Raw genomic sequence first — 13704 nt, 5'->3', positions numbered from 1 at the left:
CTATGCTGCCGCCCCAGGTGTTCAGAGCCAGGGAGGAGCCAGGAAGCGGGGCCTGAATTGATGGGGGTTTGGGTTCAGCCCTGCAGGAATTTCCACGTCTTTTGCTAACTGTTGGTTTTAACAGTGAGTATATTCAAAGCAAGCCGTCCTGGCGCCTTCCAGTGCGACAATGATGTCTGGTTCAGGAATCCGTGACACCACTCCGCGTGCTTATTCATCGCATCAAACCGCATTCCTACTCTTTTCCCAGATAAGCCAAGTTCGGTCAAAGTCACTTTTCCTCCTCTTTGTGGAAACTGGTAGTTCTCCAAGCAGATCCTTAGAGGTCGATAGAGCCCCAACCCACTTCCATTTTCCGAGGGTCCTAGGATATTTTAAAAGGTAAAAAGGACAAAACATAATCACCAAGCTTGTTGTGCATTTTAAATATTTACCTTTAGCTGGGGCGCCTGGGTGGCGCAGTCGGTTAAGCGTCCGACTTCAGCCAGGTCACGATCTCGCGGTCCGTGAGTTCGAGCCCCGCGTCGGGCTCTGGGCTGATGGCTCGGAGCCTGGAGCCTGTTTCGGATTCTGTGTCTCCCTCTCTCTCTGCCCCTCCCCCGTTCATGCTCTGTCTCTCTCTGTCCCAAAAATAAATAAACGTTGAAAAAAAAAAATTTAAATATTTACCTTTAGCAAGTTAATGCTCTCATTTAAACACGCACACGGTGCCAATGTAGCAGAAGGGGGTTAGGCCACAAGGTAATTCCAAGATTTCTTTTCAAGTGAATTCGGGGCGCCTGGGTGGCTCACTTGGTTAAGTGTCCAACTTCAGCTCAGCTTCTGATCTTGCAGTTTGTGGGTTCGAGTCCCCAAGCCGGGATCTGTGCTGACAGGTTGGAGCCTGGAACCTGCTTCGGATTCTGTGTCTCCCTCTCTCTTTCTACCCCTCCCCCACTCGTGCTCACTCACTCTCTCTCTCTCTCTCTCTCTCCCTCCCTCTCAAAAATAATAAAATAAACATTAAAATTAATTCATAATGCACAGATACATTTTGGTCTGGTAATGGGACCAAATTTAGAGTTGTCTAATAACATTTAGTTGCCTCACGACATCAGTGCAACTTTAAGCATCTACTCAACAAAATAACATAAAGACCCCTTATCTGCAGAGGCCCTTGTCTGTGGATCCAAACTGTGATGGTCTGACTCTGGAGTACCTCCTTTCTTTAATCATCCTCTACAGAAAACGGATTGTTGAATCGGGGAGAGGGGGGTGGAGAATAAATGATTTCAAGCTTCAGTGGACTTATTATAAAGAATGAATCACTTTAGAAATAACGCTTGGAATACACTACAAGGAAATTATACTCCAAGGTACGAAACATAGTTGGTTAAGTTTTTCTTTTTTTTTTTTAATGTTTATTTATTTTTGAGAGAGAGAGAGAGAGAGAGAGAGCACGTGCACAGGATAGGCAGAGAGAGAGGGAGACAGGATCCCAAGTGGGCTCTGTGCTAACAGCAGAGCCCGATGCGGGACTCAAACCCACGAACCGTGAGATCGTGCCCTGAACCGAAGCTGGACGCTTAGCCAACTGAGCCCCCGAGGTGCCCCAGTTAAGTTTTACAAGTAGCAATTTTTTTCACAGCACAGATGGGCACATACCTGCTGGTTTGCGGGTCTGTGGTCCTGGCCCCTGAGCTGCCACAGCTCATAACCGGGTTACACTTGCTGCCTTGGGAGGCGGTGCCCACAGGCTGCGACAGTGCTGCTTGAGGCTGTAGCTGAGGGCACGGCGTGCGGCATCTGGCCCCCCAGGGTGGCTGGCCTGACGCCCAGCTCAGCCCCAGGATGCTGCCCTCGTTTCTGGGACAAGCCAAGTGCCGCGGGTTGCTGCAGGCCCAGGAGGGAGAAGCTGTCCCTGGTGCTGACAGTCAAAGAGTAAGAAGTTACTTGCCTCGTACAGGTTTGGGCTTTAGCTGCTGGGTTCGTTCCCGGGGCTGTTCTAACAAAGCATGACAAACTGGGTGGTTTAAACAACAGAAGATGTATTGTCTCACGGTTCTGGAGGCTGGAGAGCTCCTGGAATCAAGGTGTTGGCAGGTTGCTTCCTTCTGAGGGCTGCGAGGGAGAATCTTCCTCAGGCCTGTCTCGTTGGCTTGGGGATGCTCACACGGCTTCTCCCTCTGTGTGTGTGTGTGTGTGTGTGTGTGTGTGCCTCGAAATTCCCTCCCCACTTCTTTTTAAAAGTTTATTTATTTTTGAGAGGGAGAGAGAGCAGGGGAGGGGCAGAGAGAGAGAGGGAGACACAGAATCCGAAGCAGGCTCCAGGCTCCGAGCTGTCAGCACAGAGCCCGACACGGGGCTTAAACTCATGAACTGTGAGATCATGACCTGAGCTAAAATCAGATGCTTAACCGACTAGGCACTCAGGTGCCCCCAAATTTCTCCTTTTTATAAAGGCACTGGCCATATTGGATTAGGGCCCACCTGAATGACCTCATTTTAATTTAATTGCCTTGTTTAGGACTCCACATAAGGCCATATTCTTTTTTTTCTTTTAATTTTTTTAATGCTTATTTATTTTGAGAGAAAGAGAGAGTATGAGCAGGGGAGAGAGAGGGAGAGAGAATCCCAAGCAAGCTCCACACTGTCAGCACAGAACCCAACGCAGGGCTTAGTCTCATGAACCGCAAGAACATGACCTGAGCCGAAATCTAGAGTCAGACCCTTAACTGACTGAGCCACCCAGGTGCCCCAAGGCCATATTCTGAGGTGCTGGAGGGTTAGGACACCAGCATATGAATATGGGAGAGACACGGTTCAGCCCATTAATGGTTCCTAAGATGTTGTGTCTCCCAGAGGCTTCCCTCCCTGCTGTCAAGCTCTTGGCCCCATCCCACTGGGAGGCCCCTGACTGTGACAGACCACAGTTGGGGGAGGGCAAGGTGCTTGGCCTCTATTTCTAGATCTCCCAGATTCTGATGTCTCGTGTCTGTCTTCCTGCCTTCAAATCCCCCCTCCCTCCACCTTGCCATCTCTTCTGCTCCTAACTCCCTAATCTCTGCTAGAAAGCTCCAGAAGGTTCCAGAAGGCTCGCCATACTCCCACTCACGAAGAACCTGCGAGTCAGTATTGACTTGGTCCCTTGCCCTCCCACCCTCTCACACCCCCAGGCTGTCTTTGCTGCTGCTGGCACCCCAATCTCCAGCTCCTCCCACCCCCCTGCAGCTGCAGCTGTGTTCCGCCTTCCCACCTGCACGTGGGTCTCTCTGCCCTCACCCTCTCCCCACTGCAGCCCTTGCAGTCATGTGTTCTGAACTAGAGCTTTGATAAGCTCCCCCCTGCATCAGGCAGCTTCCAGGGTCCCCCCTTCTCTACTAAGTCAAGACAAAAGCCTTTGGCTTAGCCTTCGAGGGGCTCTATAATTTTGAAATGCATTTAGACCTGGCATCCATCAGCACGGGCTACCATCACAAAATACCACAGGCTCTGGGGCTTAAACGTAGAAAGTTATCTCTCATAGCTCTGGAGGCTGGAAGTCAGAGGTCAGGATGCCGGCACAGTCACATTGGGTGAGGGCTCCCTGCTTGGCTTGCAGACGGCCGCCCTCACTGTGCCCTAACTCTGCCTTTCTGTGCGTGCGCTGAGAGAGAAAAAGAGAAAGAGAGAGATGTCTCTTCCTCTTCTTATAAGGCCACCAGTCCTATCAGTTTAGGTCCCACTCTCATGGCCTCTTTTAACCTTAATTACTTCCTAAAGGTCCCGTCTCCTAACAGAGTCATATGGGGAGTTAGGGCTTTAACGTATGAATTCAGGAGGGACACAGTTCAGTCCATCGCAGACCTCAAGTGTTTGTAGCATATGCAGATAGAGCTAAGTGGACAGCGGGTAGAGAGAAAACTGTATCTATATCCAATTATCTGTATAAGACATAGAGACAGAGATACGTATGCATTCACCTACAGAAACATATATACTCATAAATTGCAGGCAGGGATAAGGGCCTTGAAGAAAAATAAAGCATGATAAGGGAACAGGGAATATCAGTGGTGGGGTGCTGTTTTAAAAGATGATCGGGAGAGATCGCTAATGCAGTTGGAGACATAAGTAACATAACTGAAGCATCCAACCACTGGAATTCGATTCTTTGGATCAAGAGTCCACACACAGACTTTTCTGTAAAGGGAGAGGTAGGAAATATTTTTGGCTTTTGTGGGCTGTATGATCTTGGTCTCCATTACAACTACCCTGCTCTGTTGCTGTATCACAAAAGCCTCCACAGGCAATATAGAAACAAATGCGTATGGCCATGTGCCAATAAAACTTTATTTACGAACACTGAAATTTGAACTTCATGTACCTTGTATGTGTCATGAAACATTACTCTTTTTTTTTGATATTTTTATTCAACAGGCTAAAAATGGGAAAACCATTCTTAGCTCATGGGCTGTATAAAAATGTGCAGGGGACCAGGTTTGGCCCCCGGGCTGCAGTTTGCAAACCTTTGCATACAACCTTATGAGGCTTCTCCCAATTGTGCGATGAGAGTGGGGACCACTGTAGGGCCAAGAACACAGGTTGCTGGCACACAACAGGTGTTCGATACGTACTCATTTTTTGTTGTTGTTCTTAAGTAGGCTTCATGCCCTGCATGGAGCCCAATGTGGGGCTTGAACCCATAACCCTGAGATCAAGACCTGAGCTGAGCCAAAGAGTCTGATGCTCAACCGACTGAGCCACCCAGGCACCCCTCGATACGTATTTTTTTAAATTTTTTAAATGTTTATTTATTTTTTAGGAGACAGAGACAGAGCATGAGTGGGGGGAGGGGCAGAGAGAGAGGGAGACACAGAGTCTGAAGCAGGTTCCAGACTCCGAGCTGTCAGCACAGAGCCCGACGCGGGGCTCAAACTCACAGGCTGCGAGATCATGACCTGAGCCAAAGTCGGATGCTTAACCGACTGAGCCACCCAGGCGCCCCCCTCAGTATGTACTTTTTGGAGAAGAGAGAGGAGGGAGGGGGCAGAACGAAACAGGGTGCAGTCAGTTAAGTGTTCAGAGCCTCCTGTCTGTTTTTAGGGGCAAGCATCTGGGCACCCCCCCCCAGAGCCCACCAAGACCTAGCCCGTGTCTCCTGCCACCTGAAAAACTTCCACTGACTACCCCAGACACGAATCTAGAAGAGGACACGCGTAGCCACAGCCCAAAGCCTGCGTGTGCCCTGTCCCCAGCTTAATAACTCACAAGTGCCACTAATGTGCATTTTTAGCGAGAACCTTTCAGTCCCCACTCAGAAAAGTCATTTGCATCCCCCATGCAGGGCCCCTGACTGCTATATTAATCTCCCCATTTGTCCCCTCCTGAGTCATCTAATATGACTGCTGGCTAATTAAAACATCAAAGCCCGAAGTACAACAGCCCCGCCAGAGGCCTCCTAATGCCTGCTTTCAGGGGTGCCGTTCGGCGCAGCCCAGGGTGGAGCGGGGCAAGGCCCACGCCCGGGGCCCCCAGGTTCTGGGCTCGAAATGACCACCCCTCGCACATCTGGAGCCTCCACAGATGGCCTTTTTCATTATGCCTGTTACCTCGCTACTTCCACACCCTGCCGATGAGGGCTGCTCGCTGTCCCCCCCCCCGCCACCAGCCGCACCCCATGCCTCTTCCTCCCACCTCACTGTGCTCCCCACTGTCTGCCCTCGCACCCCCTCTCTGGGTCCTAGGCCTGACCCCAATGCCACCAAGGCGCCTCTTATCCCCCGTCTGGGATTCCAGCTACTCCTCAGCCTCTGGAACATCCTTAGGGATGGTCAAGAGAGTTTGTAACCTGGCTGAGTGATGCCCAGTTTTTAGGGAGAGTGGCCGGGGTGCTCCATAACTTGGGGCTGAGCAAGCAGAAAATGTGAACGGGAGTGAAGGGAAGAAGGATCTTCTCCTGCCCCCGGGGTGGCAGGACTGTAGTGATACTTGCGGCAATGACCCCAATGACCGCACTGGCAGGTGCCCTAAGGGTAGCAGATTCTCATGCAAGCAGCAAGAAGTGATGGCTGACACTCAGGAGGCGATTGCATTCATCCAGGTGAAAGATGATGTTGGCCTGGCCAGGGGGCTCGCCAGTTGGATGGGAAGTGAGAGGAGGCGGTGGGTTCTAGAGCTATGGAGAAGCTAAAATGGTGGGACCTGAGGAGGCACTCGCTGCGGGGGATGAAGAGAATGATGTCCAGGACAGGCCCCAACTGTGGCTTGCACAGGTGGTTGCATGGTGATGCCCAGCACTGAGACGGGAATCGCTGGGGATGACCGGATCTGGCCACAGCAGGGAGGTGTGGAAGATGAGGAGTCATGGCACCTTCCATTTGTTCTCTGCTAACTCTTGCATGGTTCTGGAGAGGTCTTTAGCATGCTGTTCACCTACCCTCTGGGCCCCAGATTCCAACATGGCGGCACAGACGCTTTAGCACAGAGCTTCTCTAGTCTGCTGGCCAGAAAGGTGGCTGTGGTATGCCTCTCACCTCAGGACCTTTGCATAAGCTGTTCCTTCTGCCCACAAGACCTTGCTCTTCTCTCTTTGCCGGATTAATACCTACTTGTCCTGCAGGTCTCTACTTAGAAGCCAAATGCTCTGGGTCAGGTGCCCCTTCTGTGGGCTTCCACAGTGCCCTGTACACAACCAACTTCTCACGTTAGGGCAGCCATTGCACCTGGTTTTAATGACTCGTAAACTGTCATCCGTCCCCTGACCCCCGTCTTGTACAATGAACTCCATGAGGGCAGAGATCACATCTGTCTAGTTTGTCACTGTAGGCCTGGCCCTTGCTACCTTGCTTGGAGCATAGGAGATACTCAATAAACACATGTTGAATGAATGAATGATGCATAATGGCCAAGAGGCAGGAGAGTCAGCAGTTCAGGACATGGTTTGAAAGACAGACTGCTAGGATTTGACTCCTGGTTCCAGTTTACTAGCTTTGTGACCTTGGACGACTTAGTTAACCTCTCTGTGTGCCGCAGTTTCCTCATCTGTAAAATGGGCATGATAAGATTTTGCTTGGCACATAGTGAGTGCTTATTGAATGCCAGTTTCCAGTAGCAGTCCTTCAGTGTGCTCCGTGATTTCTTTCCCGGACTTCATCCAGTTCATTGGAATTCACAGCTTCCTCACCATCCTGAGCCCCTCAAGCTGATGAGATGATGATTCGGCCTCCTTTCTGACTTCATCTCCTTGAACTAACCGTACTCACGCACTCCAGCCACACTGGCCTCCTCACTGGCCCTTTGAACTTAACAAGCTCATCTGTACCTCAGGGCCTTTGCCCTTGCCTTTCTCTCCTCCACTTAGTCATCAATATATATCCTTACAACCAACTGATATTATATCATTTGGGTGTTGGTTTACTTATAATTTATCCCCATTTCTCTGACAATAATGTCCCAGAAGGGCGAGGACACTCTCTGTCTTGCTCATTACAGTGTCCCCAGTGCCTAACAGTGTCTAGCCCATAATAGGTCCTCAATAAATACTAGTTGAGCGTGAGCATGCCCTGACACAAGGTCACTACCCAGTGCTCCGATCTTTGGTATGAATGTCACTCCACATTGGCTTGTCTTCTCCCTTCTCTCACTCAGCTGTCATGTCAAGGTGTGCCTGCTGCCTCTCCCTGACAGCCGCTGACTGACTGATGCTTGTCTGGTGTAAAAGCAGGTAGACAGTTCCTCAGAAACACCCAAGACAGAATGTGGTCCTTAGTAATGAGGTCTCGATGATGAGGGCCACGATGGTCAGCCCAGGACTTATCCCCCACCACCTACTGGGCAATTTGTTTATAGAAGTGAAGACAAATGGGGGACTGAAGGTGCTCAAGACAGAGGAGCAGTCAGTGCAAAGGCCCTGAGGCAGGAACGCACTGGGCATTTTTGAGAGACAGAAACCTGAAGTTTGGGGAAATATTCATGTTCAAAACTATCCAATTAAATCTTCTCTGTTTCCCCAGTACTCGCCAGAAATAGTGAGTTTGGGCTGTAGCAGGAAAGCCCGGAAATCCAAGTAACCTGACCTAGCTTCGGGTGTGATTCCTCAGGCCTGAAAGCCAGTACTGCTCAGAGAGGCTGATGGTGTCCCTTGCTCACTTGCTCATTCAACAAACATTCATTGCGTCCCTGCTGTATGCTAAGACCTGTGTTAGACACCAGAGAGACCACCTTTGAGTTCCTGGCCCCTCTCCCCAGAACGGAGCCCAAAAGGCTTTTCCATGGTGCCTCCTTCTTCATAGGCAGAGGGACCAGGTTCCCAGCCACCTTGCACGTGTCACCCCGGGAGAATCGAGTCCTCTCTCTGCAGACCCTTGGTAACTCTGGCAGATTCCAGGAAGAATCCCAGAGGACTGTTTTCGAGTGCCCCCCGAACCCCGTCTCATGTTCCACCTCCAATCTCTCCTCCAGCCCCCTGCCTCGGGAAAACAGTCTCCTACAAAGAACGGCAGCCCCTCCAAGTGCCCGCGCTTCCTCAAGGTCAAGAACTGGGAGACCGACGTGGTCCTCACTGACACCCTTCACCTTAAGAGCACATTGGTGAGTACCCCAGCAGGGCGTGGCCCAGCCTCACAATTAACCACATTTGGCATTGACTAAGCCTTTGTTGTGGGGACTGTCCCGTGCACTGTAGGACGTTTAGCATCACCCCTGACCTGTACACGTGAGATGTCAGTAGCCCCCCTGAAGTTGTGACCGCACCAAAAATGTCTCGAGATATTACTTACTGTCCCCTGGGTGGGAAGTCCCCTCCCATTTGGGAATCACTGGCAGATACTTACTCATGGAAACACTTTCTTTTTTAATTTTTTTTAATGTTTTTATTTATTTTCGAGAAAGAGAGAGAGACAAGGTGCGAGTGGAAGCGGGGCAAAGAGAGAGGGAGACACAGAATCCGAAGCAGGCTCCAAGTTCTAGGCTGTCAGCACAGAGCCCAACGTGGGGCTTGAACTTATGAACTGTGAGATCCTGACCTGAGCTGAAGTCAGACGCTTAACCGACTGAGCCACCCAGGCGCCCCTATCATATTTTTAACAGTCAGCAAATCACCACATTGCTTTACATTTTTGTTGAAATTGAGCTTCTTAGAAGAACATTGTATCGGTGAGTTATAGCCGTGTAACAAATTTCCCTGACACGCAGTGGCTTGAAACAGCCACCACTCATTTTTCAAAAGTCCACAGACTGCCTCGGTTGTCCTGCTGGTCTCAGTTGATCTCAAGCATCTGCAGTCATCTGAGGGGTCAGCTCTGGGTGGGCTGGCTAGGATGGCCTTGGCCGTGATCGCTCACCTGTTTCATGTGGTTTCTCTCATCCTCCAGCAAGCTGGTGCGGCCTGGTTCCCGTGGTGGTTGTGAGGTTTTCAGAGGAAATGAGCAAAAGCATGCTTGATCTCTTGAGGCCTAGTCATGGGATGGGCACAGTGTCACCTCTGCCATTTTCTATTGGCCAAAACCAGCTCACATTCAAGGGGAGAGGGGAGAGGTTCCACTTCTCAATGACAGTTGCTGCAAAGTCACATTGCAAAGGGTGTGGATGCAGGGAAGGGAGGCATTGGGACGACCTTTTTTGCAGTCAATGTGCCATAGACGTGTTCAGCCATAGTAGTTCTTCCTTGATGAACATGGGCTCAGAAAATACTTGAGGATTCGGTAGGAATGAGTCTGATTCCCAGGGACTGCCAGTCAGAAAGCCCCTCTTCCCCTCGTTGGGTAGAGCAAACACTTTGGGGACCTTCGAATGCTGCCCATCATTCCTCACCATGCCTGATGACCACACCCTACAATGACTTGAAGCTGGCACCTGAGCAGTGCCGTTTGGGAATTAAAGGCCAAGTCAACTCCACCACAAATGTCAGATCCATGGCCTCAGCCCCCCACGTGCCTCCAAGTGGTAGCCCAAATCTCTCTTTTCCCTCCAGGAAATGGGCTGCACCGAGCACATCTGTATGGGCTCCATCATGCTCCCCTCTCAGCAGATACGAAGGCCTGAAGACGTCCGCACAAAAGAACAGCTCTTCCCTCTCGCCAAAGAGTTCATTGACCAGTACTACTCATCAATTAAAAGGCAAGTGTATGTTGACTCCGGGGACCCAGGACGAGTTCCTGAGTGCCAGGGACAAAGACTTCGGCTCCAACAATGCCGACAGTTGAACCAAGAGTAAGGGCTCTGCCCACCATACACACACAGGTTGAAAACTAGCGGCCCAAGGGCCAAATCTGGCCCCCAGAAAGGTCTTTGTCTGGCCTGCAAAGTGTTGCTTCAATTTGAAATATTTCAAGCAACTCCATGCCTAGGTATACGTGCCCAAAAGAAACTCTCACACGTGTTCGCCAGAAGGTATGCGTAAAAATGTGCACCGAAACATTGTTATAATAGGGGAAAAAATTAAAAAGAGAGAGCCAACCAGAAACCACCTCGACTCCCTCAACAGGAGGATGCATGGGTAAGTGATGGTATTTTCTGAGTCAGGGAATATTACACAGCTGTAAAAAGCTGAATGAGTTAGCGCTCGGCACATTTGTGGGAATGAAGCTCGCAAACAAACTGTGCAAAAGGAAGAAAGGATAAGTTTGTGCAAGAATGCATTCAGGGTAGCATCATTTATGTAAGCTTTTTAAACATACAGAACAATATTGTATGTGATTTAGGGAATATATACACGTGTGACAAACATATGAAGAAAAGCGTGAGACGCTTCCAGGAAGAAAGTGGGTTATGATGGGAAAATAGTCCACAAGGAATTATAAAATCATTCCTCTTCTATTATTTTTTTAAGTTTTATTTATTTACGTAATCTCTCCACCCACCATGGGGCTCAAACTCACAACCCCGAGATTAAAAGTCATACGCTCCTCTGACTGAACCAGACAGGCGCCCCTCATTTATTATTTCTTGGGCTTGAGTATTCATTATATTGTTTTTGATACCTTTTTGTAAGCCCCAAATTTTTTACAATAATTTTTTCAGCTTTCTAAACTTGAATTCCTTGTCATCGTTTAAAAATTAGGAGAGTCCCCTTTACAAATCAGATTTCCAGGGGTGCCTGTCTGGCTGAGTCAGTGGAGAGAGTGACTCTTAATCTTGGGGTTGTGAGTTCGAGCCCCCTATTGGGTGGAGAGATTACTTTAAAATAAAATCTTTAAAAATAAATAAATAAAGGGGCACCTGGGTGGCTCAGTCGGTTAAGCGTCTGACTTTGGCTCAGGTCATGATCTCACAGTTTGGGAGTTCAAGCCCCGCGTGGGTCTCTGTGCAGACAGCTCAGAGCCTGGAGCCTGCTTCGGATTCTGTGTCTCCCTCTCTCTCTGCCCCTCCCCTGCTCATGCTCTGTCTCTCTCTGTCTCAAAAATAAAAAAATAAACACTAGGGGCACCTGGGTGGCGCAGTCGGTTAAGCGTCCGACTTCAGCCAGGTCACGATCTCGCGGTCCGTGAGTTCGAGCCCCGCGTCGGGCTCTGGGCTGATGGCTCAGAGCCTGGAGCCTGTTTCCGATTCTGTGTCTCCCTCTCTCTCTGCCCCTCCCCCGTTCATGCTCTGTCTCTCTCTGTCCCAAAAATAAATAAACGTTGAAAAAAAAATTTAAAAAAAATTAAAAAAAAATAAACACTATACATATATATATATATATATATATATAATAAAAATAAAAATCCGATACCCAGTTTCTCTTGAAAGGAGACCTTTGGTTTTATTTGTTTGTTTTGTTTTTTCAATCAAATTTTGTTTGTTTGTTTAGAATAGAATTTAGTGATTCATCACTTACATATAACACCCAGTGCTCGTCCCATGAAAGGAGACCTTTGAGCCAGACACGGGCTCACCTGTTGGCCACAGTCTCCACCCAGCCAGTTTAGTCCCTGCTGGGCCTTTGTGGACATTGGAGTTTGCAGTCTGCTTATGCTTGAACTACTGTCTCCACATATGGACCCAGACTTGCTGCAGCTTCTGGCCTCCCGGAATGGCTCACTCCTTCCTCTGACCCCTAACTCGGGAGCAGAGGTGACACCCCCATGTCCCTTCCCTCCTTGCTCAGGTTTGGCTCCAAAGCCCACACGGAGAGGCTGGAAGAGGTGAACAAAGAGATCGAAACCACCGGCACCTACCAGCTCAAAGACACGGAGCTCATCTACGGGGCCAAGCATGCCTGGCGGAACGCCTCCCGCTGCGTGGGCAGGATCCAGTGGTCCAAGCTGCAGGTAGGCGGTGAGGCTCTTCGGTGGGTGGGGAGGGAGGGAGGGATGGAGCTGTACAAAGGATCTGCTCTCACCAAGGCCACCTGGAGGGTATGGTGAAGTCCCAGATGGTAGGCGTGGGGTCCCAGATTCTCGGATCGGGACTCAATCTGCTTCATAGTCGTGTCTCACTTAGCCGACATGCTGGGGATTTTTTTAATGTTCACTTATTTTTATTTTGAGAGAGAGTATGAGTGGGGGAGGAGCAGAGAGAGAGGGAGAGAGCAGGCTCTCTGTCCCAAGCAGGCTCTACACTGTTAGCACATGGAGCCCCATGCGGGGCTCAATCTCACGAACCGTGAGATTGTGCCCTGAGCCGAAATCAAGAGTCAGACGCTCAACTGACTGAGCCACCCAGGTGCCCCAACATGGTTTTTTTTTTTTTTAAAAAAAGCAACTTGCTCGTCTCTTGGTAAGGCTTATGCTCTCCAGTTTACCACAGACCCCACCACTCCCTTTTGTATTCCACCTACTCTCTGCGTATTTATATTGTCCACCTACTCCCTGACAGCATTAGATTCTGTGTCCCCTGATACGATTTCTGCCCCCCTGGGGAATAGTTTGAAGTCAGACGTAGAATAGTTATCAAGGTCAGCGGGGTTCTGTTTGATTTTTCTTTGTTTTGTTTTGTTTTGAAATCCCTCATCCCTAGTAACCTAGCAGGAAATACATGCAGCCCACTCAGGTCTCCCCTTTGCTCATCACCCCTTAACCACGTTCATGTGCACACCAGGCCTGCCTTCAGGGGATTCTTCCTGGTTTGACTGACCGTGGTTATTAGGATGGGAAAAAGAAACCGTAAAAACCCAGCCCTGATCACATTAGGGGAGTGCTCCCTACTCTGGCGGGACAGCAGGTGGCACGGGCTCCGGGTTCTCGTCCCGTGGGAAGGCTGCACCGGGGGAGCCGGGGAGGGAAGGAGGAGGCACCCGTTCTCACCGTGCATCCTTCGCAGGTGTTCGATGCCCGCGACTGCACCACGGCTCACGGGATGTTCAACTACATCTGCAACCACATCAAGTATGCCACCAACAAGGGGAACCTCAGGTGAGCCCGCCAGCCCCGGGGAGGGGGGTCTGATGTCCCCAAAGCGTCGGCCCTTGGGTGCGGAGTTGGCTCACCGGCCGAGGAAATGCTCTCCCTCTCCTCTCGGGGAGACGTGCCAAGCCGCGAGAGGGGGCCTGGCCTCTTGTCCCACCTGCCGTGTCCTGTCTCTTCCGGGAGACACAGACTCTTGCAACCCAAATCACGTTCAACCCTCACAGTTCAGTATCACCTGTGGAGGGGGCAGGAAGGGGTGTTTCCCTTTCCGGGACTCGGAAAGTCCCATTGCCAACAGTGACCTGCTTTTACCAGCTCTCCGTCTTTTGCCTGCATTTCAAGGACAGTTTCTCTTCCTGCCGCTGGGGGCACTGTTCCTTCAGGTTCGGCCAAGCCAAGCCACACCTTGGGTTCCTCTTGC

The 13704-nt window shown here is 50.3% G+C and overlaps 1 protein-coding gene across 3 annotated transcripts in view; it reads left to right on the top strand.

Moving 5' to 3' along the window:
- Positions 1-13704, top strand: part of NOS1 (nitric oxide synthase 1) — a 182042-nt gene that overhangs the window by 117784 nt on the left and 50554 nt on the right. For all 3 annotated transcript variants that reach the window (XM_011287802.4, XM_045041434.1, XM_023241468.2), the window contains exons 4-7: positions 8419-8547; positions 9929-10074; positions 12044-12206; positions 13198-13289. In XM_011287802.4, coding sequence (XP_011286104.1) covers positions 8419-8547; positions 9929-10074; positions 12044-12206; positions 13198-13289 — 530 coding nt within the window. The remainder of the gene's footprint in view (positions 1-8418; positions 8548-9928; positions 10075-12043; positions 12207-13197; positions 13290-13704) is intronic.

Source organism: Felis catus, chromosome D3, assembly GCF_018350175.1.
Source record: "Felis catus isolate Fca126 chromosome D3, F.catus_Fca126_mat1.0, whole genome shotgun sequence".
Taxonomy (NCBI): Eukaryota; Metazoa; Chordata; class Mammalia; order Carnivora; family Felidae; genus Felis; species Felis catus.
Note: the sequence above shows the minus strand (reverse complement) of the source record. Positions and strands in the feature narration are given on the sequence as shown.